Here is a 25,369-nt window from a genome sequence, read left to right as displayed (position 1 = left end):
AACCAAATAAGGACAATTATGCTGGGGCAACAGGGCCACAGATCATTATAAGTCTGGTGGCAATACGTGTTCAAGGAAAGAAATTAGTGTAACAGCATCATCTATTCTCGAACATCAAGAAGTAACCAGGGTATTAGAGTATGATCCTTAATGCACTCATACACTTCTCCACTCCTGGCATCTCCCATCCAGGGTGGCTCTCCAGCAGTTCAAAGTTAATGTGGTCAAAATTGAGTTAATAATATTTCCTCAAGCCCTGCCTTATTCCTTCAATTCTCTGCAAGATTTGACATCACCACCATTCTCTCTGTCACTTAGGTCCATCTTCCTCCACATTTAAAAAAAAAAAAAAATCTGCGCTTTCCTCTTCATTGAAGTGGCCAAATCATTCGTTCATGCCCTGATCATCTCTACTGTGACTATCACAGCCGCCTTCCCCTGGGTCTTTTAGACACTAACCATGTCCCAGCCAAAAGGCAGTTGCGAACTATCATCTTTCCTGACATCACTTCTACCTTGTCACTCTTGGAGTCACTTCACTGGCACTGGCAAGTTAAAACTTATTTGTCCTTGCCTTCCAAGCCTTACATCAAACAGGCCTAGGCTATGTCTCTGACCTGGTCTCCCTTTGTTTTCCTGTCCTCTCTGCTCCATCAATGACACCAACCATTCTCTCCCTTTTTGTTTCCTCACATCTGTGCCTTCTATCACCATACTCCTTACACTTGGACCTCCCTTTCAAAATCTGTTCATCTACCCACTCACCTCCTGAAAGTCCACTTCTGCAGCAATACCTATGAAAAATGGCTGCTTGACCCTTTACAAGACACTGTAAATAAAATGAAGAAAAAAAACAACAAAATTCAACTACCCAGAAAAAACGTGTGCCTGCACTGGGTAACCTTTTCCCGCTTCCTTTCCCGGCTATTGCTGGTCTGTGTTATATCCTTGCTTACCTGCAGCACCAGATTGGACACCTATGGATACTGATAAAAATTTGAACCAACAAGTGTCATTCAATCCCTGATCCTGCACAGAGCCCCATACTGGTGGATCCTTGTGCCCACACATGGTGAGCTTGTTAGAGCTGAGGCCTGCCTTGCCGTGAAATAACTGGCACCATAAAATATAAATAATAAAATTATGTTAATAATGAGACATGGTCTAGCAATATCCTGATTCTGAGGGACTAAAGAAGGGGAAGTGCTTAAAATTAGTAAAGCAAACTCTTCCCTCTTTGTCTCCCCTCCTCAAGTGTTGTCAATTCTCACAATTTTATTGCAAATCTTGCCATATTTAATGTTTTTCTTAAAGCTCCAGCTCCTGAAGACATGTGATAAGGTGGGACTTCCAGCTTTCCTTTAAAAAGAAAAGTAAGTTTCTGACCCTCATGGATGCAGAGAAAAACTGGGAAACATGATCAGCACACACTAAAGGCTCAAAAACCAGAAGGCAAAAAGAAATCAAGTCGACTTTAAAAAATCATGAGATTTTAAACAATCTCATGTTTTGGGACCTGATTCATGACTTTTGAAGGCTTGTGGTTAGCAATAAAGCTCCTCCAGTCATATCTCTGCCTATGCCTTGATCCTGTCAACACTTACACATGTGTAAGCTTTAACATGAGACTAGTCTTATTTAACTCAGTAAGACTATTCACTTGCTTAAAATTACATGCCTAAATGTTGACAGGTCTTAGATTATAAAATCTTCAGGGATGGGGCTGAGTCTGTGTGTGTCCAGATGGCGACTAGTGCATTTTTGGGTGCTCTGCAATAAAAAAAATTTATAACAACTGACCCAGGTACATGAAGACATGGAAGCCTTGCTTACCTTTTTGGATCCCAACTGATGTAAAGGAATATGACCAGCTGATCTCCTAAGAAATCAAGGTTCTAGAGTTACTGGCAGCATTCCAGAGGGACACCACTTAAGCTGCTTGAAACCAGGGGATCATTTTGATTATTACACACAAGAACCAATAGTTCTCCAGGGGAAAGGAGCTTGATTTTTTCACACTACTCAAGGGATGATCTTTAAAACTACCTGCTGACTATTGATACGGTGGTCCTTAAATTCCTCCTTTCCTCACCTTTATGAGTTTCACTGGTTATCCTGATATTAATTATTATTCATATTATTTGTATTATGTAGCACACAGAAGCCCCAGCTGAAATCAGGGCACTGTACAAAGACGTAGTGACAACTGTCCCTGCCCCAAACAGCTTATTTTCTAAATAGACAAGCCAGTGAAAGGGTGGGAGGAGGAAAAGCAGCACAGAGAGGGGGAAATGACTTGCCCAGGGTCACACAGTAGGTCGGTGGCAAAGCTGGGAATAGAATTCTTGGACAGAGAATCAAATGTTTTTTGCTGTGTATTCCCACTTTAAAACAGAACACAGGTCTCCTGACTCCAGACCTAGTGCCCTAAACCCCGATTCAATAAGAATGCTAAGAAAAAGGCTTGTAGTTCTACAGTTTTTACCCACATTATGGTTTTGCACACATTTTTTGGGTAAGCTATGGAGGAAGGGGTGAACTCGGAGTTCATAAGCTTAATCAAAGTAGTCTGTTTTCAGGAGCATGTTTTTGACTTCTGTACAGTTGGCTTGCAACAGAGAGTGAGGAAAGAAGAATCTAGGGTACTGGTCATGGAAGTCATGTTCCCACTTCAAACTATTACATTACAAAAAGATTTGATAAAATCTTGTGCTGAGGGCCACGATGGGAGCAATGAAGAGGTTTATTTCCCTTTCCACTACAGTGTTGATGAAATTCTGATCAGCAGAACTAGTCTGATTTTGCTGACTCAGAGCTGCCTTTTGTTGGGGACAGGGAGAATCAAATTTTTCTTGCTGTGAGTTTTCCCACTCTGATTTGGACTCACCTGGAACCTCAGTGGTGGCAAAGCACTTTTGAAATGTCTTCTCCACTTTCAGCTGATCTAGTTTCCTGAGTTCCTGGATGTGCTCTGGAAATTTTGGGCTACCACCTACAATTAAGACATGTGTCCTTCTTGGCTGATATGATCTGGTAGGGTGGTACTGGGTCCACTATTGGTGGAGATTGTCTCCACTTGCCTTCCCTTTATGAGGACAGTGAGCAAGCATCTCTCATGTTAGTCCATGGATCAAGATGTGATCTTGACATGGACAATGTTCCCAATTATCACCCTCTGTTCTGAATTTCCAGTTTTTGGAGATTATTGGTGGAACAAGGCTTCTACGGCATTACCTGAAGATGACAGAGCTATCTGGGGAAGGGGAGAGCCCACCCACCTTGTGTCAACATCATACACAACTGGACCACTGGCTATTGCTAGATGCCCGCATGGCAGCAGTCATCAAGAGGGGTTTTTTTGGGCTAGGCGATTGTTACATTTGCCATCAGCTGAGAGAACTTGCGCCAGCTATCCAGGTCTTTGTCACTCTTGGACTGGACAGTGATACACTTAGAAATGTCAGTCTGTGCACAATGAACTGGCTATTTTTACATGGAGCATCTCACTTTCTGCTCCATAAAATGCACTTGGCTTCCAATTCAGCATGCTAGTTTTAATTTACAAAGCCAATTTTAAAAAAAATTTCTGTGGTGCTCTGGGTCCAGCATACCTTACCTCTTCATGTTTTAACCTGATATTTGAGAACAGCTGGGATACTCAAGTTGTCAATCCCTATTGAGGCATGGCATTTGGAATGAAGGACATTCTCTTCAGTTTTGCCTTCTGATCAGACACACCCAAATCTATTGATTCAAGGCATATTACAAAGACTATATCCACTCAGACGTTTTCTTAGGGGATGGTTTTGTGGAAAAGGTCTTAGGCTATGTCTACACTAGCACTTTCTTCGGTAAAACTTTTGTCAGTTCTGGGGTGTGAAAAACACCCCCCCCAGCTGACATAAGTTTCACCGACAAAAGTACTAACATAAGAATGGCCATACTGGGACAGATCAGAGGTCCATCAAGCCCAGTATCTTGTCCTCTGACAGTGACCAATGGCAGGTACCGCAAAGGGAATGAACAAACAGGTTATCATCAAGTGATACATGCCCTGTCACTCAATCCCAGCTTCTGGCAAACAGAGGCTAGGGACACCATTCCTGCCCATCCTGGCTCATAGCCATTGATGGACCTATCTTCCATGAATCTATCTAGCTCCCTTTTGAACCCCGTTATAGTATTGGCCTTCACAACACCCTCTGGCAAGGAGTTCCAGAGGTTGACAGTGCGTTGCATGAAAAAAAAAAATTGTGTTTGTTTTAAACCTGCTACCTGTTCATTTCATTTGGTGGCCCCTTATTCTTGTATTATGAGAAGGAGTAAATAACACTTCCATATTTACTCTCTCTATAGACCTAGCCAAGATGCAGACAGATTTCAAAGAACAGAGTTTCCCTTAATGGACGAATTATTTATTAGGTATTTGTCTGAAAAAGTTGATGTGAACTCTGGAAAGTAATCAGATTAAAAAGGCCTTTAGCACTGAGTTCTGTGATCTTCTTGCTTATGGTACCAGTTTGTGGATATTGTCATGCACACATTCTCAGTTACTGATCAACAGTGTTTGTTCCATCCTGTTGTATGCTACCTGCACGGCTATTTCTAAGAGAAAAGTATACAGTCCTCATAGTATTTTACATCTGGTCTACTATGGTATTGTTAAACATTTTAATCTCTGCTGAATTTGAGCATAATGTCTAGTGGTCCATAAAGATTTGTTGAATCCTATGCCAAGGCCAACGATTGTTTTCTACCTTCCTCCCACTGCTGCTCTAGGTTCTCATGGCCTTGGCATTCACATGAACAACTGCCACCAGCCAGAAAGAGACAGCAGCAGTGTAGAGAATCCAGAGTGTGGCAATCTCTTGATCCTGACCAGAAGATAGAGGGGAGCAAGAGGAAAGCACCTCCTCAGTCCAGACCCAAAACAGGAAATCGTACTTTTCCTTTTAAGATTTGTGGATGAAGCGGCAAGGGAGCATTTGTACCATGAACTAGGTGGCTCCCAACATCTGTTATCAGCTCTAATTGCAAACAAAGGCTGAGGTAAGCAGCAGACTGAAAAGCCACTTTGTAAACAGATTTTTCCAGCTTGGTTGTTGCTTCAGTTCAACTATGAGCAAGTCTTTTACTATAATTATTCCTGGCACAAGCAGACAATTGAGATTTCTTTCAATTTATCTTCACCCTACCTCTTGGCTACAGAAACCAAGCTAGACTACCATACAACAAGCCTCTTCAGAGTTCAGATCCAAAAGCTGTGTTTTACCAGATCTTCTAGGAAAAGATTTTGGAGAATCTTACTGAAATTACAATTTCTGTATTTTTGCCGATATACACATTCCTCCTCCTCAGTAACCTTTAGCTTTCAGTAAACTTCTAGTCTGGGGAATAACAAGTTTTGTGACACCCTGGGCTTTGTTGGCAACCAGAGGATGTCGCTTAACGCATACATATTGACTAATTTTTATAAAAATGAATCTGCACAACTGTAATATTTGGTCAGACCTACATCATCTTCTTTAGATAAGCAGAAATTGGAATAAATAATTCTCAGCAATTCTTATCTTCAGAGTGCATTAAAGAACCCATAGATCTTCATTACAGGGGTATTTTATGAGCTGGTCAAGAATGGCTTCTGTCCAAAACCAGAAATTTTGTAAAAAAGTTACCTAATTTTTTCCATTTTTTAAATAAAAGCCACAAAAATTTTGATTTTTCTCCCTCTATTCCTTTTTCAATGGCAAAACAAAAAGAGGGAAAATGGGATGGGAGGAACAGAAGAGCGGAAAAGGTACATGACATCTGAAAAGAACAGCATTCTAAAATGTTTAAAAACTTCAAAACAAAAAACATTGTTGATATTTTTGTGATTTTCCCGCCCCCTCATTTTTGACCAAGCTGTATCTGTGCTATTATCACTAGATCGGACTAGAGGACGACAGTTCTGTTTCAGAACTTTTGAGGTTCCAAAATTTATTTTTGTTCTGCACTGGGATGAAAACCCTTTCAAATGCTTTTGCACAAATGAAATGGTCTCAAAATGTTTGTTTTTGGATCAAAACCTGAGCTTGGGAAGGCACTGCCTTGGGATATGGGAGACCCAGGTTCACGTCCCTACTCTGCTTGATTCAGAGCAGAGTTCTTCATTCCAGATCACTCTGCATCAGGCAGAGCAGTGGCTTGAACCAGGATCTCCTACATCCCAACCAACGTCAATGCCCTAACCATCCACTACACAGTGAGAGAGTCTCTCTCAAAAAAACCAAAACCATAAAACCCTAATGACAAAAACCGCAAACTGCTAAGTCTCTGCTAAATGTTTCAGGTTCGATGAAACAAATTTTGATGACTTTAATCTAGTCAAAGGTATTCCGACCAGCTCAAATTAGCATCTCCATTTTTTCTCCCCCCAGAAAGAGGAATCTGAGGCACACAAAAAATTAAACCACAGGCCAGGGTTTTGTTCATAAACATAATTTTATTTTGTTCCAAGTGTGTGCCCTTGTTGATTCAACAATGATGTCTGGAGCTTCAGGTCCTCCACTGACCAAAGAAGATTGACATGGAAACACTTCACCTGACTTGTTTGCTCACAATTTCTGTTCTCTCTCTTCTTCTCAGCAGTTGAAAGGCTCAGAGAGATAGACTGTAACACTTGCACCTTATTCCGAGATGGGTAAAAATACAGTGAACAAAGAATTAGTAAAACAAAGACTCAGGGCTGCAGAGGGCTTCGAATATACAGACAGATATAAAAACCCTTATTTGGATTTTAACTGATTGGCTTCTTTTTGTCTTCTAACCAAAATATAAACCATTTAGACTGTGGTCTCCTGCTGTTCCCATCCTCCTACTCATCCCCATCCTGCAACAGTAATAACAGTATAAAAAAGGCTTGATGTTCCTAAAACACTGTTTTTTTAACTAAGATTTTGTATTAAATCATGTTCCCTCCTCCTTCACAAACTAACTTGGAGCTGGTAACACGGCAATATGGACTGGACAAGACTGGGTAAAGCATGAGTTTCTGATGGGTGAAGAGCTGATTATAACTTTTTGCTATTTGGTGCAGGGATGTGCTTTGCATTTCCATTGACTTAAATGCTACAAAATGAAGCAAGTTATTGTTGGTGCTGGCGCCAATTTGAGCATTAAGAAAAACCTAATGATCCTGGAGTAGGTTGTGGACACGTGGAAAGTTTCTTGGCTCAATATTTACACAGATGTTTTAAATCATGGCTTGTGAAATGTATTTACTCCCCAAAGATAATCCCCCGCCTGAAAAAAACAAACTAAAAATCCCTTGATCCAAACCCCATTTCTTTCCAAGAGTTTTGTTAGAAATCTTGATTCCCCAATTTATCTTAGCACCCCTCATTAAAAGCAGAATAGTGAACAATGATTTTGTTTTCTTAAGAAAAAAGAAGAAGCTGCTAATCTTTATGGAGACCGTCGCTCTTTCTTCATGAGTAAATGACACTGGATGGTGCGGATTCGACTCTTTGCTGGTGCAAACTCAGGCTGGAGTTTTAATGTTGATTCATACCATCTCATGGCCTTTTCAAACTCCTCCTGTAAGGAAAGAAGTTTGAAAATGTCAGCTTTCAAAACAGCAAAAGCCACAACATATTCTATTCACTTCCTGTCCTAAATGATTGTGCAGTGCTGTGGTGGGTCATTAAATGTGAAGTGATCTCTATATTTTCCTCACCTACCTCTCAGGGATGTTATGTGGTTTACAATCCCACAGAATGATGAGTGACAATTAAGTCAATGAGAGTTGAGCATGCTCAGCCCCTCCCAGGATATGACTTTTGGGGGTACATCTACACTAGAATAAAAGGACCATGGAATGGCATGGCTGGGCTGGGTCAGCTGACTTGGGCTTGCAGGGCTTGGACTGCAGGGCTAAATATTGCTGTGTAGATATTCAGGCTCAGGCTTGAGCCTGGGCTCTGAGACCCTCCCCCTTCGCGGGAGTCCCAGAGCTCGGGCTTTACCCGGAGCTCAAATATCTACAGAGCAAATTTTAAAATCCTGCAGCCTGAGCCACCTGACCTGGGCCAGCCGTGGGCATTTAATTGCCATGCAGACTTGATCAATAAGTATTTATAAAGCACTTTGAGATCCTTGGATAAAAGGAGATATAATGCCTAGTACTGTAGCCTATTTTTCAAGATTTTTTTTTCTATCTCAGTTTTTTTCTTTTAAACACAAGTTGCACAGTGCATTGAAAGGCAGTGTGGGTCAGTGCTCAGAGCAGGAGACTCAGAGGTAAGACTCCTGGGTGTTGCTCTGCCGTTGACTCAACAAGTGGTCTTGCTTAAGTCACACCTGTTCTGTACCTCAGTGTTTCCGTTTATACAATGGGGATAATACTCACCTCCCCGTGAGGTTAGGAAGCTTAATTAAATCAGGGCTGGTGAGGCTTTCTGAAATTTTTGGATAAAAGATGCCAAGTGTTATTTATAATAGTTACACAGACCAACCAACAAAGTTTTTCTATGATTCACACAAGAAGGGGCATTTGTTGTGGAATTACGCGTAAGTAGCCCCAAACTAGTTTCTTATGGGAAAAGTGAGAAATTAATGAGCAGCATCTGATGTGAAGAACCAGAGACTTTTCCATTTTCAGCTCTTATTATTTACAGTTCCGTTAGTAACATACATAAGGATAAATTTTATAGTGATTTGGTTTTACCCTGATGTCCCTTTAGTTTTATTTTCCACACAATTCTACAGTTTTGTGCAAGACTCCATAGAATCTCTCAGAATTTTCTCCACTTGCCAGATGGCTAACATTTCCAAATTATATGACAATTTTCTGGTTAAATCTAGTGTATGTCAACATTTTTAATGCTGTATTGGTAGCTAATATGACATTTTTGATACTTAGCTTACTGGGACAGATTCTGCTCTCAGAAACAATAAAGTAATCCCATTCACCCTGCTGGAGCTACTCTTTTTGATGTATGTGTAACTTGACCCAGAAGGGGAATTTGTCTCCATGCTGCAGGCCCTATGTAGTGCCTGAGCTGGTGCAAAAAAAGGCCCCTCACAGGGAATATCCCAAGTCCAGGGAGCCCTCTCCACTTGGCACTGAACCAATTCTGCCAGCTCTGTCGTGCCCCACCCCCACATCCCCCACCAAGAACCCCTAGGTCCAGGGGGCATTTTGGAGGCAGGGAAAGGGTGTGCTGAGGATGGGAAAAGGCATGGTGGTATGTATTTTCAGAAGGTTAACTTTAAAGGGACACCAACAACTCAATTTCACTTCTGTCTGACGTGTTTTGCATACTATTACCTCAAGTGACCACTCAGATGACTATAATATAAAAGGGTAGTAGAAAAAAAGTCTCAGTTTGTTTCCACTGTACATTTGGCAACATTGTGTGCAGTTAGTGCCACAATATATCTAATTATTTATATGTTCCACCCTCACTGCAGTAGTACCTGGCCACCCAGTCAGTTTCCTCTGTTATTTGTGTGGGCGTTTCATACAGCAACAAAGGAGAGTCAAAACATTTTAAAACATTGAGAATATGTGACTAAGTCCTGAAAAATTGGCAGGGGCAATCAGAGGCAAGTGTAGTACCTGAAAATACTTCAGACTCATTCGTTGATACCAACTAGATTTCAAGTTGATGGTACCCCTTTAACCATCCTGATTTCTTGGCACCAGCTCTACTAATTGATTAGAATCAAGTATACAGGATAGGTCCAATGAGAAATGGATGATCTAGGAGCATGAGAGACACTTGCTCCTTTTAATCAACAGGGTGTAGAATCATATGTTGAAAGAAATATGTCTACAATGTGAGGAGTTTAAACTCTCTCTAGCAACTAGTGATCTTTGTGGGTTGATAATCTAGATATTGAAATTATGCCTCACTTGCGTTATCCAGTTATTTTGTATTGTATTGTAACCCTTGGGCCTATAGACAGTGACATTATTTATAGGGGAGATTAAGCAGAATTATCTACAGCTGGCTACTGTCATTACTAGGCCTTGTAGCTATAGCATTGTGACACCAGACTATAAATACAGTAGCCACCCCAGTATTAAATGATCAGTTTAGATGTTGGAATAATTGAAAGAGCATATTTGACAGAATATTCCTCCTTTCTGATCTTGCTCATCTCCACTTCCAGCCTCCTGAACCTCTAGCCTAGAAATTCTAAGTTTGTTCTTGGGCTCAAAGCTGCTTTACACTGTATCTGGAGATGGGAGAAAATCTAGCAGCTACTACTCACCATTGCAACATAGACATTAGCTAGTGTGAAATGATTAACCACGAAGTGCGGGGCTATTTCCACTGCCATGGTAGCCACGATGATGGCATCATTCCAAAGTTTTGCATTGTGGAAGATGTTCGCTAGGCTTATTAGTGGGACATCCTGAAAAGAGAAGAGCCAGAGGTATAAAGGGAGGGGTCAGTACAAGCTGCAGTCTCTTGACCCTGCATCAGGGAGTTGGTAGTGAATGCTATCGGCAGAGGGGTTCTGCCCTCTCTTCCCTTCCACTGGATTATTTCTTGGAGATGGATGGGTTGCTCCTATTTTATTTCTCATGGGTTTAGACTTCAGAAGTACAAATCCAGATCTCTGTAATATTTATATGTAATTACACACAAAAATCTACATTAACAGATCATTCATTATGGTTGCAAAGTCAAGCACTCAAAGGTTAAGAAATGCTAGTTTTAAGGTTGCCTCTGCAATCCTAATTTGGCTCCCTTAAGCATATGCATGATATAATCTTTAATTACATGATCCTATACTATTTTTCCCCCACGGGACTCCGCTGGGGATAAATCAGTGTTGTGCAGTGAAGTTCTCATATGTTGCAGAAGTTAGGTGTGTAGTGATGAGGCAGGGGATTTTGGGAAGAGAAAGGATGGTCTTATCGTTAACGCAGCTGAATGCTTTGTCACAGAGTTCCTATGTGATGCTGGGAAAGTTGCATAAACCCAGTTTTCACAGGTGGCCACTACTTGTTTATTCCTCATTTTCTGGGCACCTCACGGGGGTCTGATTTACAGAAGAGCGGAGCACTCACAGTTGCAAATTAAATCAATGAGAGCTATGATGTGAACACACAAATTGCTACATAATGCTAAGTACTCTTAAAAAAAAATCAGGCCCTAGACATCTCATATTGGGCACCCAAACTAATGGACACTTCTGACATTAGTCTCCCTGTGTTTCCACTCCCCATCATTAAAATGGGGAGAGTACCTCACTTCACCTCACCTCACCGGGTGTTGTAAAAATAAATTCATTCATGTTTGTGAAGCACTCAGATACTATAGTGAAGAGTGCCACAGAAAAACCTACAAGGAAACTCTGTAGTCAGAAAAGGGTTTGAATAACATTCCGTAAATAAGGCATGGAGACACACACGAGGATAAAACAAAATATTGAATAGCTGCTCATTCAGTGCCAAACCTCATAGAGTTTTCAAGCTGTTGGATTTCAACAAACCAAGCCCACGTGTTTTCTGGAGACAGCTGCTCCTTCAAGTAGGAAGACAAGTCCTGAGCTTGGAAAGCATTCTGGTGTTGAGCAATGACATGAAATTGCTGGAGATTGGTCAGCACTGCAAGGGTGTGTTCATGCCAAGTTGGCAGTGTGCTAATAACTGCCAATCATGTTACTCCAATTCCTCCCACAAAACACATTGCTAACGGAACCAATTCTGAAGACCCTTAAACAATTCAATAAAAAGAAAGTGGTGGGGAGATAAATAAAAAGTTGATGGTGCTTAACCTGCATAATCTCCTAGTTCCAGTCTTCCTTTGAGACATGCAGGACAAAGCAAGACTGAATTACAGAAGTGAAACAGATGCAGTAGAAGTGAAATAGATACAGTGTTGTCAGGTGGAGTGCACTTGGGACAGGGAAGCCAGGCATAAACTAATTTATCTCTTTCCACCCATGAAGAGCCCATCACCACAGTATCTGACCACCGCACAAACACATATACCTCCTCCCAATACCCCTTCAGGTAGGGAAGCACCCTTATCGCCATTTTACAGATGGGGAATAGAGGTGCACACAAAGACTAAGTGATTGGGCCAGGAAGTTTGTGGCAGAGCCAGCAACAGACCCCAGATCACCCAATTTCAATCCAACGCCTTAACGACAAAACCATTCTTCCTTTTTTTCCCTTCAGTTCTAATCCCAGCTCTGCCATGGACTCACTGAGTAGACTTGGCTACGTCTCTTCTCCATTCTATGCCTCACTTCCCATAGCTGTAAACAGAAGCTAATAACTATGACCAACCTCCCCAACAGAGGTAAAACTCTTTGTAGATGGAAAGTGCTATATAAGCAGTAAGCATTCCTAGAACATATTAACTAATCCCTGGGTGGCAGAAACAGCAAATTCCTGTTCCAGCATGCCTACATAAATTTAGCAGCTAAGGCAACTCCATATGATCAAGGGATTCATGTATGTATCGACAGCCTGCCTGCCATTTATTACTGAGCATGTCAGTCTTGAAGGACATTCACCTGCCTTTCCAGGCTCGGGGAGACTTATAACTGGTTCTTCTGCTGCTGTGTAAAAATACATCCTATATTAAACAGGTGATGAAAGCCTCAAGGACCTTCACTAGGACTGGCTAATATCTTAGGTCAATGTGTTGGCCAGGTGAGAGTGCATATGACATTTACACTAGTTGGGGGGGCGTTGATGAGAGCCAACTGATGAGAACTCGTTATCTGGCTACATATGAGCCACAAGTTGGGAAGAGCTGCCAGTATTTCATTTCAGCAGTGAACAGTGTTGTACATACCTTCATGTGATGCGGCGCATAGTGCAAGGCTTGCCGCAGACAGTCTATTGCCTTCTTCCCTTGACCTTTCACCCTCCAGTAGAGAGCTGCCATGCTGGAGAGGACCCAAGAAGTCTGATTCTGAAAAAAAACAATGCAGCAGGGGGAAAAGAATTACACAAACCTGTACCAAACATTCTCCCAGCCCCACCTCCTCCCTCTACATTCCCCCCAGATCCATAAGCAATGTTTTCCATCTAAAAATTAAACAGTATACCTTTACAAAAGGCAGCAGAAAAGAGTTTGTTGCCTAATAATGAGATATACAAAACAGCTAAGTTATTTAGGTTGCAAAGTCAAATGCCTGAAAATGCCAAATTTATGGTTGCTTCTTCAACTTTCATTGTGACCTGTTGTGCATCCATCTTGTACACTCTTGAGGCATGAGTCCTATGGAAGTATGTAATTAAGGATTGTAACAATGTATCTGCACCAGCAGGCCAAATCAGTGTTGCCAGAATTAAGGACAACCTTAATTCTGGCATTTCATAATTTCTGAGTGCTTGACCTAAAGAAAGAAGAGTTTAGTCACTTTCGAGTAACTATGGTCCTTTCAGATGTGTTGTCCACCTGGATTCTACTATTGGCATGCATACAATCCATGCATGTAAGATTGAATTCTCCTAGCCAGCAGTGTTTGTTGGGACTACACCTGCACCCTAGTTGTCATTATGCCTCCCCACCCCGCCAGCTGAAGGCACAAAAGAAAGAACAGGCCCAACCGTCCACCGGTTCCTTCACCAATACAGAATCCCAAAGGAGGAGGACTCCATAGTTGTGGGGAAGGGGGGGGGGGTGTCATGGAATCCATATGTATTACATCTTAAAGAACCACAGTTACTGTAGGGTAGATAACTGAGTGACTGTTCACACAGATTTCACTCTTGGTAACTAACAAGCAGCTATCTGGCTGCTTCGAGATGGCTAGTCGGAGTCCTACTTAAACAAAGACGTCAGGACAGCCCTACCAAAGTGGGCATCTGATCTAGAAGCCTCTACCAAAGAGTAGTGGATCATTATGGAACTAACAAAGTCTAGGTTGTTCCAGGGCTAGTAGATAGTCCAGTATTGCTGAAATGAGTGATATCAAGACAGACCATTGACACTGAGATGCCCAAATAGGAAATCTCTTCCATTAACTTTATAAATGAGCCTGGTTCAGGGTTTCCTGCTTTGGAGCAGAATGTTCTGAATTTCACCTGATCAACTTCTTTTGGTGGATGTCAGTCAGACAGCAGATATAATGAAACTGGATCCAGGTATAAAATCTGACCATTGTTCTATGAGACGCACACACGCACATGCACACTATTAACCAGGAGTGAAAGTAACTTGAAGGACTTACCAGTACTCTGGAGTCCTGAGCAGGGGCATGGCCTCAATTGGAAGAGGCTGGGCCTTTAATGACTTAAAGGCCCCTGGATCTCTCAGCTGCAGTGGCAGCTGAGAGCCCCGGGGCGATTTAAAGGGCCCGGGGCTCCAGCCACCCCTACTGCAGCATAGCTCCGGGCCCCTTAAATCGCTGCCGGAGCCCCGGGCCCTTTAAAGCGCCACCCGAGCCTCACTGCCTGAGCCCCAGGTTAGCAGCAACAGGGCTCCAGCGGTGATTTAAAGGGCCCGGGACTCCGGCCACTGCAGGTTTGGTACGCCGTACCAGACTGTACTGGCTTACTTTCACCTCTGCTATTAACTCAATAGCAGGCTTGCAGTGTTTGGATAGGATATTTGGCTAAGGAATAAAACTAGCTCATGGATGATCTGTGTTCTATGCTTAACCCAGCCATAGTCTTAGTGAGAGGCCTGTGGTAGACCACAGGGCAAATTCCTGGTTCACTTATTTGGGTGAAGCTCACTGGATTCAGTGGGAGTTGTAACTGTGTAAGAGAGGAGAATCTGGACATTAATCTCTCAATATTTTAGTTTCCTCAGCTTTAAAACAGACATAACAGTACTGTCCCTATTTGGCAGGGGTGTGCCAAGCCTCCATTTATTAATGTTTTCAAAGTTCTTTAAGATCCTCAGCTGGAAGCCAGTGAAGAAGAATGAAAACACTGCCCAGTACACGGATGATGTCATATGGGTTGAATACTTTAAACGTTTTATTTTATTAAAGTGATACGCACAGAGATCTGATGGATTCACCTCATGTTGTATAAGCACAGAAGGTGGGTCAGAAAAAAGCGTACGAGCAATTGTAGGTACTGCACAGAGACAGAACTCTCTTTAAACTATCTGAGTTTCTAGACACATAGCCCTGAGGCTGGATTGTCAGGCAAGTAAAGAACAGGACACTATAAGACCCTGCTTCAATTTTGTTTGTCGCACACACATACCTTTTCCAAAACTTTGGCTATTCGAGTTCCGACTTGTTCTAATGACTGTGGTGAATATTGGTCTTTGCCAAGATTCTGTAATACCTGGGAAGGAGGAAAAGGCAAGTGCTTAGAGGATGGAAATTGACAAGATGAAATCAAGGAAAAACAGGTAAGAAAATGGCTTCTTAAAATCTGATGCTGTCTCCCAGCAAAGAACTGATCCCTCCCCTAAGAAGCACTCTGTGTTGCCTGCGTATCTGGGGGCTTTTGTGCATGCTACAAATGCACTAGCTGGCAGTGAGAACAGGGCCCCTGAAGTACAATACTGAAATGTGGCAGACATGACAAGAAAGGATTCAGCATTTTGTGATCTGCTCAACATACATGGCAAACTTTTCTTTACATAACTTCGTTATTGGCAAAAGATCCCAGATTGACAGCTCTAGCGACTGTTTAGCCACAGAATAGATACAGCCTTGGCGGCAGTTGCTTTACAAATTTCCTCTCCAGTGTGTCTTAGAGGGACCACTTCTAGGAATGAAGAGGCAGTTCAGTGTCCAGGGACCATTTGATTCTCATCTCTTTTGTTTAGAAAGCCAACAAGGGAATTAACAATATGGCCTCTGAGCTACTAAAAAATGATGTGAGATCATCATAGGCTGCTGAATACCCATTCGATGGTAGTATTCATCCATTACTACCCATGAACAGTCAATCAGCGAGGAAAGGTTCATTAGCCTATTACAAATCCTTGGAACCATCCTATCCTTAAAATAAACCTAATTGTCTCTTGATTCTTAAAATCTCAGATAGCCACCAAACTGCAGTGTGAAGACAGAAGTGTACCTCTTTTAGCTGACTCTCTCCAGTGTAATGCAGGCTAGCCCGATTGGAAACCCCTTGCAGATGGTCCAAGGTGTGCATACTGGCAGGTAGACTGGGGCTGCAAAGGGGCTCCATGGCTGGTTCTTGCAGCTGTGTGGCAAAATCGATGTGCTCTGTAATGCTAGAAAGGAATTAAAACAAGTTCTAAGTCATACAAGACCCTCCTGGTCAGGAGAAGGAGAGGGAGGAGTCAATTAACAAAAACAGCTTATCTAGCAGGTAAGTTTTGTTTGGATGCTGGCAGAACCTCATTTGGAGAACAGGAAGAATTTGACCTTCACTCTGAAGACAAAATTCTAAAACAGCAGCCTTCTTTGCTAACCCATTCTAGTTGATGCTTGTCTATCTTATTAGATTGCATAACTAAGTGGTAGAGAAACAAGGTAGGCGAGATAATATCTTTTATTGAACCATCTTCTGCTTGCGAGACAGAAAGTTTTCGAGCTCACACGGAGCTCTTCTTCAAGAGTGGCCGTTAACCACAAGCTAGTTTCCTTACAGCAGCAGAGTTGATATAGGTCACCAAGGATGGAGGTATATTGGTAGTTTTTCCATTAGCACTTCATACACGTATGATTATACAGCTCACACAACCCACCCATCCCCAACCTGGCTCAGTGTTTGCATTAGTTAGAGCAGGTTTTCAAATCCAAGACAGCTCACCCTCCTCTGTCTGCCTAATCAATAGGTTTTATATTCTCTTCTGTGAAGAATCCAAATACAAAGGGGACTCGCAATATTACAGAATGGGCTAAAAAGGGATGAGAAAAGGGGAAGGGAAATAGTCTATTTATTTTGTTTTAAATAACAGTCATTACAAGGAAAAACCACTCAACAACAGAATAAAACAAAAATTAAACTAACCAGTATGTAAATCAAAAAAACAAAATATACCCATGCAAACCCACAGCCCTTCCCCAAAGCCCGAGCAAATAGATGGCCTTTGCAGCAATCCCTGAATGTCAACAGATTCCGACCAAGGTGGGTATCAAGGTCCAGAGTCGAAAGGCTCTGCTGGAGAATGACCTGCTGACAGCTTCCTCTCTATTATATCACTGGGATCTAACTCAGCACCTCCATTGACCGCAACTACAACACCATCACTCACAGGCAGCACTCTCTCAGTCCTTAAACACCATCTGGAAACCAGCAGGCAGCCCAGGTAAACCTGGGAGCATTGGTGTCATGCTCACAAGATACTGTGCATAACAAATAGGCTGCAGGATTCCGCACAAGAATGGATTTACGGAGGAGGATCCCCATGTATATTGAGGTGACAGGGGCAGGGACAACAGTAACATGGTTTGTATTTGAGAGAAAAGATTCTTGCCAAGCACAGATAGAAAATAGCTGCCCTGTTCATTGCTGCTAGAGGACCGCCTGAAACAACTGAGGATCTACCACTACCCCTAAATGGCAAATGTGGGTGACCCACAGGGACGGACACCCTCAAAGCAAAGAACAAAGGGGCTGTCTCAGTCCCCAGCCCTGCTGTTGGCTCCATGTTAAAGACTCACCTCCTTGGATTGACTACCATAGAGGTGGTATCAAGATTGGCTGAAGCCATAGTAGAGTTGCCATTTGCTTTAGTGGGCCACTAAGATGTTTGGCATACGTACATAAGACCACCATATAGCCACCCTACCCCAATTACTTAAGTTCACATGCATGATACTCACTCAATATTTTTAGCAGAAACAGCTAGCCATGTGCTGGCTACAGTAGTGAACTCCACCCTCCGGAGTTTCAAACACTCATCAGGACTTGGCCAGCCCAGGCTGCGATAGTCACGCCTTTTTCCTAGAAAGAAGCGGGTAATACAAGGAATTATCTTAAAAAAAAAAAAAAAAAAAAAAAAAAAAAAAAAGCAAGCTACAAAGATTCATTTTTAAAGATTTATAAAGCGTCAGATTTACACAGCACTTTACACATGTAGAGGCATGTGAGGTATTCCCTGCCTCAAAGAGCTACGACCTCAATCCTACAATTGGATCCCTGTGAAAAGAGCCCCACACCTGTATGGAACCCAGAGGTCTGCCTATGGTGATCTGATTGCTGGATTGGAGCCTAAATAGGATATGACAGGCTACAATATGTATGTTTAAAAACCTTTTCATTAATACCTTTCCACATCTGAAGTTTAAGAATAATAATTCTCTGGGTTACACACAAAAAAAGCAACATGTTACCTGCATTTGTGCACTTGAACTTTCTTGAGGTCAATTATTAAATAGAAAATATTACCAAGGAGGTGCTGAGCTTTCCTTGTCAGTTCTGCAGTTACTTCCAGAATCAATGCAAATATTTTTTGATTATTGTAGCTTCTGTTCTTCTTGTTTCAGGGTGAGATGGAATAATGTCAATATTTTTCAGGGAATAACATTATTATTGATCATGGTGGATGATAACTTTTACACCGTCTTGCTTGTGGATCTAAGAGTACTTTAGAAACCATTAAGAAATTAAATCTCGGAAATCCCCATTAGGTTGGTGAATATTATTCTTCCCATTTTACAGATGAGTAGATTGAGGCAGGGACATAATTTGTCCATGGTTACTCAGAAGATCAGTGACAAAGTAAGGAATAAGACCAGTGGGCCAAAACCCACTGAAGTCTTTCCACTGACTTCAGTGCGTTTTGGAACAGGCCCTAACATTTCAGATTTCCTGTTTTAATCACCAGTCAATACTGTCTCTCACATGGGAGTTTCAAAACAAGTGGAGTGTATATAAACAGAAAAACATTTTAGCCATTAAATAGCTCAGCAAGAGGCTAACTATGCTGGCCCTATATGGTTCTCACTATTACAGTGCTTAATAACATCAACAATACTATGTAAAGAAAAAAAAAGTAAGCAAGCAAAGAGCTAAATACATTGCCTAGGCAGCATTTCAAGATCTATTTCTACTTACTTGATTTTCTTTCGCCATTTGGATCCAAAACTTACCCCCTACGCCTGCATGAAAGTGCTTTCCCTTTATTTTTGCAAAATTAAAATAAATCTATTACATCAACTCATAGAAAACACTGATTAGAGGCCCGTTAAGGGAAGTTGCACTCAGTGTGTCAGTGGGAAAATTCATGCCAGGGTAATCATTTCTCAGCATGTTGGTACTGTGGAATGCATTTCACTTTTCGGTATTCAGTAGTTCACATGGGCATTTCTGAGCCCACCCTGCTGGTGGTGGTGGTGGTGATCATCTCACTAAGGAATGATAATATATAACAAGAGAAAGGATGGTCTACTGGTTAGGGAGCTAGCCTGGGAAGTGGGACATCTGAGCTTATTTCCCTGCTCTAGCAGAGATTCCTACATGACCCTGGGCGTGTCACTTTGCCTCTCTGTGCTTCAGCTCTCCATCTGTAAAATGGGGATAAATAGTACTTCCTACCTCGCAGGTGTATTGAGAGGATAAATACAATAAAGAATATGAGATGCTCAGATACTATAGTAACGGACACCATACAAATATCTATGACCGAGATAGCTAGATAATATTTGGGAGCTCAGCATTATGGGGGAGTGTAAGGTCACAGGTACAATCCAATTTCCAACCTGCTTAGCCTCAAGTAATCTTTACTGTTTAAATATTAAACAAATCCAAGTCTTCCAACTGCTAAAATGGGAGCTTATTAAAAGGTGCATACAGTAACTCCTCACTTAACGTTGTAGTTATGTTCCTGAAAAATGCAACTTTATGCAAAACGATGTTAAGAAAATCCAATTTCCCCATAAGAATTAATGTAAATAGGGGGGCGGGGTTAGGTTCCAGGGAAATGTTTTTTGCCAGACAAGACACACTGTATACATATACAATGTAAGTTTTAAACAATTTTAAACCAACAGTTTAATATTGTACCCAGAAATGAATGATTGTAAAGCTTGGTTGAGGTGGTGGAGTAAGAGGGTGGAATATTTCCCAGGGAATGCCTTTCGGCTGAGCCCTCAAGTGTTAATACTCCACTGTTAACGTAGCTTCGCACTCTACAAGACAGTGTGGACTGAGGCAGGAGGGAGGAAACAGAATAGATGCAGGGCAGTAGCTGCAAACACTTCCCTGCAAAAACTGAACTTGATGATGAACCCACACTCTGCAGCTGGAGCGCACCACTCCCTCCTCCTGACAGCACATGCACGGCTGCACAGGTGCTGACTTTCCAAAATGCTGGGGGGTGCATGCATGAGTGAGACACACGTGCATTGCCCCTTTAAGTATGCTGACCGCACTTCAAGTATGTTGCCCTTTTAAGCAGATCAGACAGGAAGCAATAGCTTCCTGAAGCTCCCCCCAAGCCCTGTCCCCTCCTCAGCTTTGTGGAGAGGGGGTACAGAGCGGGGGTGGGGGCAGGAACAGGGGGACATTCTGACATCAGCACTCCTCTCCCCCCTGGCCCCCAGCAAGCAGGAAGTTCCCAGGAGCAGCTTCAAGGGAGAGGGCAGGACAGGAGCAGCACGGCAGTCGGGGGAGGGACAGCTGAACTACTGGTAGGCAACTGCCGAGCCACATATCCTACAGGGAATTTAAGGGAGCTGATGGGGGAGGGGCTGCCAGCCCCCCCCGGTTCTAATCCCCATGAGGAGGGGTTGCTCTTCCAGAGAATCCTGTAAGCAGTGGACAAAGCAGGCAGCTGCCAAACGACGTTATAAGAGAGCATTGCGCAACTTTAAACAAGCATGTTCCCTAACTGATCAGCAACGTGACAACGTTAACCGAGACGACTAAGTGAGGAGTTACTGTATTAGAACCTTTGAAATGGCCTCCTAAGTCACAATGTCAAATCCACCCCAACTGATCAAAGTCAAAAAGTTTCCCTGAGCAGTGGCTCATTGACATAATATGGTCCAGGCATATCGGTTTCACAGCAAACAGTACACTAGGGAGTGATGTGGCCAGCATCATGTCCAACCACTTTGACTATCCTAGTCCAATGGATCAGCTACCCATTTTGCAGCTGGGTGAACTGGAGGTGGCCTTTAAGTCTGAGACTGAATTATACTCAAACCCACAACCTTCAGGATTGTAGTTGAGCACCTTACCCACTTGGCCATCCCATCTTTCAACAGGTCACCGACTAAAATTTGGTGCAATAAGACAGCCCTTTGCTTGAAAATACCAATATGTCTAGCATCAACTCTGCAACATTACCCAAGGACAACACAATCTAGACTTCATGTCTGCTGAAATCCTCCCCATACCTTCATTTCATCTCATCTTGACTATTTGAACTCTCTCCTCTATGGCATCCCCAGGCTCCAGGTGCTTCAGATTCCAGCATGTGCAGAATACCACTGATGGCTCCTGTGGTGGATGCACACCTTCACACTTTCGTCAAGCCTATCTTACAGATCTTGCTTCTTTCTATTTTCCTTCTGCTTTCCCTCTCTGCTCCCTAGCACAACCTTCATCTCTCTCTTCACCTTACTTCACCTCAGTTGGTGCAAGAGTCTTCTCTTCTGCAATTCCTGCTATCTGGAACAGATGTCTAGTCATTGTTTTAGGCCATCACCAAAGAAAACAGTAAAAATAAAAACTCAGCAGTACTTTGTGACTGGGACAATATCTGATTTTTGTCTCAGAGTGTAAAGTCCTTGGAGCAGGGATCATTCATTATATCAAATGTATCTCATACTGTGTCTGTCACCGGGGTATCTGAACATACAAAAATGCTGTGCACTTCAATGACACCAGGTAAATTACTACTACTACTATTACTACTAACTTCTCCACCTCATTATCTCTCTGGCTTCATTCAAATACTACCCCAAAACGTCTTTCCTCCCTTGCTTTTTCTCCTCTCAATTTCTCTCTCTCTCTCTCTCATTATTTTTCATTTTACCCCCGAAAGTGTTTTGAAAAACAGCTGAGGTGAAAGATGCTATACAAAACACAACTGTGCTGCACTCTAGAAATAGGGGCTCCTAGGAGAATGTTTGTGGGATAGAATTCTAATTGTGCCACTTATTCATATAGACCGAAATATACCTCTCTAATCTCACTATTATCCATCTGATGTATTAATACAATGGAATGTGAGGCACTGAGGGATTTGCTTTCCCTGAAAACAGTAATTTACCTGGTGGTCCAGGGGAGGGTATCTTTGGGCCACTGATCTCCAGAGCCATTTGGTACAGGTTTTCATCTTCGGCATTAACCCCTTCCTCTCCATTTCTCCCAGGGGGCTCCTGAAGATCCAAGCTTTCTGCTTTTGGTTTCTTTAAACGTTTGACCTGGAATGTGATCTGTAAAAGAACAACATTGTCACAGTTACCCCTACCAAATTATACTGTATTGCACAAATGAAATACATCAGAGGATTCATTTGTGTATGTGAGAGAAAATCCATTTAATTGCTACAGAACTGGAACACTTTCCTTTTAGTTCTGTTCCTAGCACCATCAAAATGGACATCAGGTATCTTCACACTAACTAGACCTTTTAGTTAATATTGTACCCTCCCTTTTATTATAATTTTTCACTGGGGGTAAAAGTCCAAGGCCAGTTAAAGCAGAATAGCATTTTGTTTTTTAGTTTTCTGAATGCATCAAGGTAGATACATTTTTTTAAAAAAAGACAATTGTATTAATGTTTTTCATGTTGTTGTCACGGTCCCAGGGTATGCGAGAGTCAGGGGTGAAAAATCTTTTATTGGACCAACTTCTGTTCATGAAACAGACAAGTTTTTACACTCCACAGAGCTCTTTTTGAGGTCAGAAAAATATCTAAAGAAGAGTTTTGTGGAGCTCAAAAGCTGCTCTCTCATCAGAGAAGTAGCTCTAATAGAAGTTACTTCAGCTGCCTTGTCTCTCTAAATTTATGCATTTATCAAAATGAATTCAGTTCTGGTAAGTGCCAGATCTGAGAGCATAGGAGAATGAAATCCTCTACCTGCACAATGCAGTGCAAATTTCATTCACCAGCCGTGAGACTCAACCATCGTCTCTTGCCTGGACCGCCCCAAAGATAAGAGGTGTACTTAAGCTCCATGGTTCATTCAATACTTGGCCTCTTTGCTACCAATAAAGATGTTAATTAGTAACAATGCTGATGGCAGTTTTGTCTGTTAGGAGGTGGACTGAAACTACCAATTTATTTCTCAGAGGCCATCAACCAGCTCTCAGGTGGTCATGTCTTTTGGTCATTTACGACTCAGGAAAGACTGGTGAGCTAGAGATTAAAGACTCTGTATTCCAGGCTGAAGTGTTCAGCCTCCCTTCAAACCATCATTGTTACAGTCATGGTAAATTAGCATATGACTTATGAATGCTACTAAACTATATCTTGCAAATGAGTGCTCTTACCCATTCAGCTTCATCATCATCTCCACAATCTCCAAAACAGGAGCTAGCCAGTCCATCCTGAGAACCCGTCTTTAGAACCCGAATTCCCTGCAAGTCCATCCGACGACCTTTCACCTCCAGTGCCCCCTCAAAGGCTTCAAGAGACCAGGAATTTTCAAACTCGTCTACCAAGGCCAACATCTCTTCAGACATCTGAGCATCTCCCAAACTCTCCATCCCTTCTGAGTCATTGCTTTCTGCAACAACTGTGTCTGAAATGAAATGTCAATAAGTGTCACCAAAATTATTTGTGTTACAATAGTATCCAAAGGCAGTACAAAGGGATATGCCTAAAGTCTTCTACCTGTACAAATATGATGCAGACCATCTAAGACCTTTCATTAAAAAAAAGTAAACACCAAGCAAGGAACTTCCTACAATTTTAAAAAAAAAAACCCAAACAAACAAACAAACAAACAAAAATCACAGTTTCCACTTTTTGAGAGCCGGAAAACTGATTTTATTCAACACACCCTGGCTTGCTAAAGTTCTTCAAAACTGTTGAGTTGCATGGGTTGATTTGTTATTATAGGGCTGCTCATAAAAGCTGGATTGATGACAATATTTTGTTTTAATAAACAGAACTGAAATATTTCATTTGAATGAATCCCCTTCCTCACCATGAACACACGCATGCACACAAACGACTCTGAAAAGTGACATAAGCAAACAAGTCTTAGGTGAAATTTAGACCTTACCATGACCATGGCAGTTGTACTCTCAGTACCAACTGCTGTTTTATTTTTTCAGAATCAGAAGTATTGAATAGGAAGATCACTGCTCGCTCACTGTGCATCACAAATGGTCAGAAGCTATTGGAAAGTCTTTAGGAAAATATAGGTCTTTGCATAATGATGCTTCATCAATTGCTGATTCAAAAGTGGACAACTCTAGATCAATTCTCATTCTTCTTCTCCCTGTCCATGACAATTGTCTTTGTTTCAGTGGGAAGATAGACAGCTGCTTCTCTGTAGCCTTCTGAGCTTGAGCACTGAGGACGTGGCTACACTTGCAGATGTAGAGCGCTGGGAGTTAAACCAGCCTTCGGAGACCGCAGCAGGGAAAACGCTGCCGTGTGTTTACACCGTCAGCTGCAAGCGCACTGGTGCAGCCACATTAGCAGCTCTTGCAACGCTACAAAGAGCAGTCCATTGTGGTAGCTATCCCAGTGTACAAGTGGCTGCAACATGCTTTTCAAATGGTGGGGAGAGGGGGGCGGGGAGTGTGACAGGGAGTGTGTTGTGTGTATGTTGGGGGACAGACTGTGTTTTGGGGGGCAGAGAGTGTGTCAGCATGCTGTCTTGTAAATTCAGACAGTTGCAGCCCCCCACCCCCAGCATTTCAAAGTAATTTGCTTTGTCCCGAAGCAGATAAGCATGCCGCCTGTCAGAAAGGGAGCTTTCAAAGGGGATATCCCAGGGGTTCTCAAACTGGGGGTCGGGACCCCTCAGGGGGTTGTGAGGTTATTACATGGGGAGGGGGGGGTTGCAAGCTGTCAGCCTCCACCCCAAACCCTGATTTGCCTCCAGCATTTATAATGGTGTTAAATATATAAAAAAAGTGTTTTTAATGTATAATGGGGGGTTGCACTCAGAGGCTTGCTGTGTGAAAGGGGTCACCAATACAAAAGACTGAGAACCTGTGGGATATCTGCATGCCTGCAGCAGAGTTGAGAGAGTGAGTAGAGTGGCCACTTTACTTCAGGGGATTATGGGATGTTTCCGGAGGCCAATCACAGTGCAGTAATGCAATGCGTCGTCCACACTGATGCCTGGGCGTTTCAGCCGGGGCGCATCAAACTTTATGCTTCTCTTGGAGGTGGATTACCAGGAGTGCTCCAGCTGCAGAGTCCAGGCACTCTAAGTGCCTTGCTAGTGTGGACACCTCAGGAGTTAGGGCGCCCGCGGCTGATTTAATGTGCTCTAACTTGCAAGCGTAGCCAAGCCCTGACATGGAGTAAAACTCTCCATGTCCTGATCTTACC

At 42.5% G+C, this 25,369-nt stretch overlaps 1 protein-coding gene across 7 annotated transcripts in view; it reads right to left on the bottom strand.

The window, feature by feature from the left end:
- Window positions 1-6,464: 6,464 nt before the first annotated feature.
- TTC17 (tetratricopeptide repeat domain 17) overlaps window positions 6,465-25,369 on the bottom strand; it is an 83,181-nt gene continuing 64,276 nt past the window's right edge. For 2 of the 7 annotated variants that reach the window (XM_077818560.1, XM_077818563.1), the window contains 8 exons: window positions 23,347-23,597; window positions 22,122-22,287; window positions 17,725-17,845; window positions 16,007-16,166; window positions 15,179-15,262; window positions 12,807-12,926; window positions 10,261-10,404; window positions 6,465-7,578 (listed from right to left, as the gene is read on the bottom strand). In XM_077818560.1, the coding sequence (XP_077674686.1) occupies window positions 7,447-7,578; window positions 10,261-10,404; window positions 12,807-12,926; window positions 15,179-15,262; window positions 16,007-16,166; window positions 17,725-17,845; window positions 22,122-22,287; window positions 23,347-23,597 (1,178 nt within the window). In that variant the 3' untranslated portion in view covers window positions 6,465-7,446. Of the gene's footprint in view, window positions 8,439-10,260; window positions 10,405-12,806; window positions 12,927-15,178; window positions 15,263-16,006; window positions 16,167-17,724; window positions 17,846-17,880; window positions 21,518-22,121; window positions 22,288-23,346; window positions 23,598-25,369 lie in introns of those variants that run through there. The other 5 variants (XM_077818562.1, XM_077818561.1, XR_013346340.1 and 2 more) reach the window with 5 other exon arrangements.

Source organism: Eretmochelys imbricata, chromosome 6 (assembly GCF_965152235.1).
Source record: "Eretmochelys imbricata isolate rEreImb1 chromosome 6, rEreImb1.hap1, whole genome shotgun sequence".
NCBI lineage: Eukaryota > Metazoa > Chordata > Testudines > Cheloniidae > Eretmochelys > Eretmochelys imbricata.
The sequence above is the reverse complement of the archived record's forward strand: the minus strand, read 5'-3'. Positions and strand labels throughout refer to the sequence as shown.